The sequence below is a fragment of the Filicampus tigris genome, chromosome 1 (genome assembly GCF_054856515.1).
Source record: "Filicampus tigris isolate MCC_2025a chromosome 1, RoL_Ftig_1.0, whole genome shotgun sequence".
Classification (NCBI taxonomy): domain Eukaryota; kingdom Metazoa; phylum Chordata; class Actinopteri; order Syngnathiformes; family Syngnathidae; genus Filicampus; species Filicampus tigris.
The window spans coordinates 12,851,238-12,858,692 of NC_141217.1; the positions used below are offsets into that span (position 1 = coordinate 12,851,238).

The following is a 7,455-nucleotide window of genomic DNA, read 5'->3' on the forward strand; positions in this document are numbered from 1 at the left end:
ATTTTTCACAGTCACACATAGTTTCAACATCCTGCATTTGGTATTCGAAGTCCCAGCGAAAAATAGATGAAAAACAGTCAGTACCTCATCCTCGTGGGCTTCCTTCAACGAATCAATCTCCTCTTCGTGCTCGTCATTCTTGGTGTTGAGAGCATAGATAACCTGGAAAACAAGACGACATAATGAGAATTGGTTGTGCGGCTTTCATGCAGAGTTAATATGAGATCGATATGACGAGCGTCATTGCGCTTGCACTTTGAAGAGAAGAGAAAGCAAACAGACTGAAGACTACGCAGTTTCAGACTCTTGTATCTAGGAAGCTATTTTTCCCAATGTCTGGTCCACAGAAGCCAAGGAAATACTGCACACATTTACTAACTAAATGATATGAACTTTCCGGCATTAAACTTCAATCAGCAAGCTAGCGTGGGTACAATAACACCTCCTCAGACATGCTCGCTCACTCCCACAAACATAAACTGTCTTTAGAAGCGCTGTAGGTGAAGGATACGCTCCTGCGAACGAAGGAGTAATCAAAAAAAAAAAAAGCTGCAGTCATTTGAGGGCCCCCACCACTCCTCCAAAAGCAAAAGTTTAAACACAGTCAGCTGAATCCTAAACCCGCTGGAGGTGGCTCATCTACATTTTGTGAAGAGGAGATGAAAAGTAGTCAAAGATGCAGTCTGACATCTGCTTCAATCACTTCGACCCTTAAGAGTACTTTCCACTTCAATCGATACCATTATTTTCTAGACGATACTAAAACAAGTACTCAACTCTTGGGTACTCATCGATACAAAGTAACCAATACCACTAGTACTTTTGATCCACAAAATTTCCATTAAACCAATGACAGATAATTTTAAGAAAGACCTTTTTGTTTACTTCTGACGAAAGGCGTAACTTTGACTCAATACAGAATTTGAAGGGGAAGTCAACCCAAACATATGTTCTATGCAGGTCCACTAGTTGAAACGCGGCATTCTGGTTAATATTGCATTTGTGGGATATGAGAAATCCACCCGTTTTTAGCTAGCTCAGGGGACGGCCATTTTGTCACTTCTGTCAACTGAAGATGACGTCGAAGTTGCCCAGGGCTCAGATAACGACCAATCGTGGCTCAGCTTCAGAAAACAGGTGAGCTGTGATTGATCGTGAACTATCTACCAAACTGCTGCTTGTCGTGAAATGAGTTAGTTCAATTGTGTTGACTGCTAGCATACAGTTGCTCATAAGTCACATTTTTCACTCGCAACTCAAAGCAAGAAAAATCATCGGATTGCTGTCAGGATGTTTTCTCATCCAACCTTCGTGTATAGAATGAGGCCATCTGAAAAATGTCCATTTCAGCCTTGTGCTCTGTGCAAGCCTTTGATGGAAGCCGCCTTTAATTATACATGATTATTGTAATGATGCCTGCTGCTTTCATCTCCTCCTCCTTCCTTGTCTTCTCTCAGAAGGGTGAGGAAAGATGAGGCGTGTTACAGCTGCAACATTTCTCATACAGTAGTGATCGTGATCTTTAGATCTCGATCTTACCGAGACATTTTTGACAATCCTGCACATAGGTCCATATAGAAACACTTTGATTTCGTTGTGGGAGAACCATGACCTCAACCCCATCAAACACCTGTGGAATCAGCTCAAAAAGAGATTGGGAGCCACAATCACTGACTTCTGACCTTACAAAAAGTTCCTTCCACGATGAATGACAAGAATTGACGCATAACCCCAATCTTCTTGTCTTTCTGCAACAATGAAAGTCAATTGTGGCTACAAAGGAGGAGCCAACTTGACCATGATGTCCAGTAGAATGAGGCCAAATAAGGCCAGTGATTCCATCCATGTGATTATTAAGTGTGCTGTGGCAAATAATCCATTTTTTTCTTTTCATTTCGTTTGAATGAAAATCAGCATTTATTTTGACCTAGACTACAAAAAAATGTATCTTTTTTGTAGAGGTGAGCATTCCGTCTGACCGGCAGACCGGTCCGTTTATCCGTCTTGACGGATGCCCATTTTGCTGACATTAGACAATACACGGGAAACTATAAAAAATAGATAGACTAAGCAAAGACAAAAGTGGTAACCATAACTAACCTGATCAAGTTCAAACGGACCTCACAGTCCATTATTGACGGATGCCCGTTTCATCTATGTCAGCCATGTATAGTGACAGGAGGAGCAATTAACTGCTCTTCCACTAGATGGCTGAAGGTACAATTAACCTGCTTACCGACTGCACATTTTGCTATTCAGAAAGAGAATATTCGCTTTGTGTTGAATTAAACAGGCCCGCTGTGAGGAAAATGAGACAAGAGCATCATAATTTCAATATATACTGTATATCTTTCATAACTTTCTTTAGTGTTGTGCTTTCAAGTTTTTCCAATCTACAATTTGCCCTTTGGTGCAATAAAGATTGGGGGGGGAAACTCGCTTTGGAAAGAGAAATGGACTCTATTTGTGACAGTGTATAACAAGATCAAGAAAAGCCCTGTCTGGCTAATCTCTGCACAATGACGACATAGCAGAAACAAAACTCCCATCTGAGCACAGTTGGGATGCAAAAACAACGGATGTAGTTTTGTCACACATTAATAATCCTCATTATTGGCTTTGTTGCTTGCAGGGTCAAAGTCATCTCATTTGTTGTCATTAAAGCACAAAGGGATTTCGAAACAAACTCTGGCAAAATTCATTGAGATCGCCCATGCACTTGAGCGAGGCTGCACTCCCCCCCACCTCCATTCACAACTGACCTGAATTTTTTTGGACTGTGGAGCAGGTGATTTGATTTGGCTTCACGGTGTGCAATGACACAAAGCGTTTACCCCCCTTTGTCTGCACGTTACGTAAAAATGCATCCTCTGCTCCCTCTCTTCCACTGCAGACTTTGACTGTGTTTCCACTCGGCTAAAAGCCTAAAACCAACTCACAGCTGCCACCTCAAATTTCTCACTACCACAGTTGCTCTGCACTCAGGTACAAACACTGCCAAAATCCTGCATCCCCCCAAGATTACGTAAGCCCCCAGCCCCTCCGCAGCCTTTTTTTCTGGTGGCAATGGCTGCTTTGTGATAACGTGCACAGGTTAGGCAGTGGATTTGGCCATGCAGGAGGAAACCCAGAGAGTTTGCACACACATACATCATGGCCAGGGGGAATGTAAATAAGGCATTTAAATGCAACCACTTTTATAGCCTATATTTTCTTTTTAACGAATAACAACTGGATCTTACTGATCTAACTTGAGCATGACATATGCCACACTGCGCCACAGTCTCTGAGTGAGATGCCATCACTTGTTTACAAGCAAGGTCCCACGCCAAAACGAGCTTCTCGCCACTCTACGACTCCACGCAAAGCTGCACACATCTCTCACCTTTGTCAACTGCGCAATCTTCTTGCTCATCTTCAAATGGAGGTCTTGCGTGTATTCCAGGGCTAAACTCGCGTCGTAGAACATGTTGGATGTTGACGATGGGACGTATTTGGCTCCGCCGCTGCCGCCGCCGCCGCCGCCGCCGCTGCCGCTGCTGCTGCTGCTGGAGCCGCTCATCGAGGTTCCGTACACGGGCTGCCAGCCTGCTCCAGTCGCCATTTTTCACCGGGATATAACTACAAGACGTTCGATCCGAAAGGAGGGTGGGGAGGGGAGAATGTATTTACGCGCGTAATCCTGCCACCGCGAGCAGGGATACGCCGAGCGGGGGGCGTCCCATCTTACTACGCGCACCAGCTGTTGCAAACAGCAAGAAGCGGAGACGTACGACAGATGTTTTTCACCCGATGGCGCGAATTCATGCTCCTTTTTTTTCTAATGGGGCTCTCGGTGCCAAGTGTTCATTTAGGGCAGAAGACGGCCGACATGTTGACGCAGCAAAGCCCGGCCGGCGGTGTCCTGCATCCAGCCTGGAGACGCAGGTCCATCTCCAGTGATGCATTCAATGGAGGTCGGAAAGTTTGGATTCCGGAAAAAAAAATGTTATCATGTAAACCACACAGAATGTGGATAATACGTAAATGAGTAGCACTCTTACGTATGAATAAATGATTTATAAAAACAAAATGCTTTCTACGGTAAACATTGGATTTTCGGTTGTTTACGGACGTCATACACAGGCGGATAGTTTAGCCGTTGTTGATAATTGTCCTACACTGACATCTAGTGGTTAAAGATTTTAAATACAACAAGTGCTTTAAAGTTGCGGTCCCCAGAACGCTGAATGTTTCCACACACTCTGGGGGCTCCAGCCAAGTTAATCAAGCCTCCGCCCAACCCCCCCGCCCGCCCCTCCAATAAAAAAATCACAATCCTTCTCAAAACTTGACATCATGTCATAGCAGTGTCTGTAGGGGTTTCCTGTCGTATTGTTGATATGGACCAATGCCAGCCGTCTCTCGAGCCCCCCAACTAGCTACTAGCCAGCAACAGCTAAGGGGATGCGCGAGTTGAGGTGGGGGGCTGTTCCTGACAGTGTCTCAAGTAGTGCAATTGTTTTGTATTTGATACATATGGTGAAGTCCAATTTAAAATTCTAACATTTGATTCCATTAAATTGTATAACTTGAATCCCAACAGTCTATCATCTTCATTTCGTAGAGTTTCTCTTAGCTGCACTGCTCCCAGTAAATTTATGCGGATGCTAGATTTGTATTTATTTTTTGCGATTTCAGTCTAATCTTGAGAATCAGAAGTGCTTGCCAATCTGTGCCTATTGACGATACGATTGTTTCTTACACCAATTATTAGATTTCAAATTCTTCCTCAATGATATCAACATTTTTCCATCCACTGATTGTTAGTTATAGACCAAAACCTATTTCAGCCACCTTGGACTAACACATCTGCAGCAGTCTCTACACATACATTTGTACACATATACATTTGATAATCACCATTTCTAAGAGCATGATGTAATTTAGCTTTTTGCTGTTTTGTTAAGTAAATAATGTTTATGAATTGTTCCGGATTATCTATTTGGTACAGCTGCGTACAGTGACTTTGCATTTTTGTATAGTATTGACCTTGGTTTCTATATTTGACGACTGGTAAATCTCCAGTGAAGGCCCATGGTGCCAAAACGCGGATTGAGTGTAGTAGTAAAAAAATGTAAGCCCACAAGCTTATAAAAATGAGTTTTTAGTGATAAAAGTATGCCCACAAGCTACTAAAAAAATAGTTTTTAGCAATAAAAGTATGCCCACAAGCTAGTAAAAAGGAGTTTAAAAAAAATCAAAACAAAGTCTCTACTTTGAAAAAGGTGTTAGGCCTACAAACAGACAAAGGGCTCTCTGACTCCCTACAAACATAAACAAGCGAAAAACCGTGAAAACAAAATGGCTGTCCACCCAAAAATGCTACCTGAACCAGCACATATATAGTGCAGTTGGGAGTAGGGCCAAGGGAAGAGAAAGACTAGCTCCAGCAGGAGCATTTTACCTCTCCCCACCAATCAGCTGTCCACACCTGGAAAACACACAAGAACAGACTAAGGTTAGCGACTTACGCCACCCTCAAGCAGGGAGGGAAAACAACAACAAAACAAAGATACACAATACAGCACAATGCAGGGCCATAAAAAATGGGAAATGGCTAAGAAAGTGGGAATGAGACAGAAGAAGAGACTACAAATAGAAAGTGAAATAAAGCAGCATTTAAGCAACAACAGCAGCAGTCTCACTTAAATTATGAATTCATGGCTGCAGGTGATTTTCATGCAGCAAGCCTGCTCTGTGTAATATGTGGCAAGAAGCTGGCTATTGTAGCAACAAAGCCTTCAAAAGGGCCCCAAAAAGCACTGACTACCTTGCTTCCATTTCCAACATTTGATCTTTTTGAAGCGGCACTTTCTATAATGATAGTGGCAAAAAAAAAAAAAAAATGACGGTGAAACTACAGTTTCACAAAAGATTGCATTTGCGGAAACTGATCCATGGCACAAAAAAGACCACAGTCATTGCTTTTAAAGGGGTCTTGAACCCACATATGTTTGTTGAAACATAATTAAAATTCTACTCAAGTATAACCATAAATAAGGTCACCTTGTTCCTGTCGCTTTCTCTCTCAGTTTAGTTGTATCCAGTGGTGTACAAGTCAGGGTCTTCAAAGCCTTCTCCAAATAACAACATAAATACTGTCAGAAACTGACCTTCAACTGACAAGTATGAAACTGTATTCATTTATTCACAACAGCCTGTTGGGAGTCCATTTACCATTTTACCATTTATCTTCATTTCAGAGTGTGTGTCTGTCTTAGCTGCCAAGCTTTCAATCGTGTGTGTGTAAGCTTTTCTTTTTTGTCCAACCAGATTTCAGGTTCACTGTATTGCCATTTGAATGTAATATGCCCAAGGCCTTTCACAATCCTGAGCGCTGGCTCATGCCATATACACACCATTATCGTGAATGTTTCTTTACTTTTTTTTTTTACCAGTCATATTTTGGATTCACCACTCTTACTTACACCTTGCTCAGGATAAGAATGATGTTGGCATTTTTATATCCTCTGATTTGGTCAGCTAAATTGTCTTTCTATGTCTACCTCTCTGGTTGGTTGCACTAAATAGGCTATGCTATTTAAGACTGACTTATGGGAGAGGACAACGTCTGACATGATTAAAAATGTATTTTCACGATGGAGTTTTCAAGAAAAACTGGACATTTGAAGGAGAGGTCGGGCAACACCGTTGCTGGCTTGCTTGTTTGAAGCTGGAAAATTATTTATTTAGCACTTTCAGCGCAGCAACAACTAGCCAGCACCGACTGCCCAACACAACTATGAGGAAAAAAAGAGGAGAACCCGCTAAAATAGGAATAGGTTTTGTTGAGTCATAATCGACCAGCAGATGGCCCCATTTTCTCACAAAAGCTGTCCTCTTGGCAGAAGATGGAGTTTTGAACACTGTAGTCTAGTGCAATGTTTTTCAAACTTTTTTGAGTCAAGGCACATTTATTTCATTGAGAAAATCCCGCGGCACACCACCAGCTGAAATTGTGAAAAAGAAAAGCTTATTTTAACAATATAATTGTTGTTTATGTAAGCATTTTCTAACATTTAAGAATGACGTTATATTATAACATCTTGAATAGGAATTAAATAAACAAAGAAAAAAGTATTTTGAAATGTTTCATATTGATACTTACTCAGTGTGAAACATGGGCCTGTTTGGATAAACATGAGTCACTAATTCGCTTGTCTCTACACAGGCACACGAATTAGATAATTTCCCACTGCACACCTGACAATATCTCGTGGCACACAAGTGTGCCGCGGCACAGAGGTTGAAAAGCACTGGTCTAGTGCAGGGACGGGCAACTTTGCTGGAGGAGGCCACAATTTGTCATCAGTGCTACTTTGGGGCCACATAGAGGGCCACGCATTTCTTAACCAAGACGTATGACAAAAATTCAGTTTTAAATAAGCGCAAAATGCATGCACGCGTGCAAAA

General features: G+C 42.1%; 1 protein-coding gene across 8 annotated transcripts in view; it reads right to left on the reverse strand.

Moving 5' to 3' along the window:
* Positions 1–3,925, reverse strand: part of LOC147152815 (protein FAM184A-like) — a 43,499-nt gene extending 39,574 nt beyond the window's left edge. For 7 of the 8 annotated variants that reach the window (XR_015086290.1, XR_015086312.1, XM_086026612.1 and 4 more), the window contains exons 1-2: positions 3,386–3,925; positions 85–162 (exon numbers count right to left, since the gene is read on the reverse strand). Coding sequence is in view for 5 of the 8 variants with exons in the window: in XM_086026612.1 (XP_085882738.1) it covers positions 85–162; positions 3,386–3,604 (297 nt within the window). In the remaining 3 variants the exon portion in view is untranslated. Of the gene's footprint in view, positions 1–84; positions 163–2,100; positions 2,153–3,385 lie in introns of those variants that run through there. The other variant, XM_086026856.1, reaches the window with a different exon arrangement.
* Between the last annotated feature and the right edge of the window lie 3,530 nt (positions 3,926–7,455).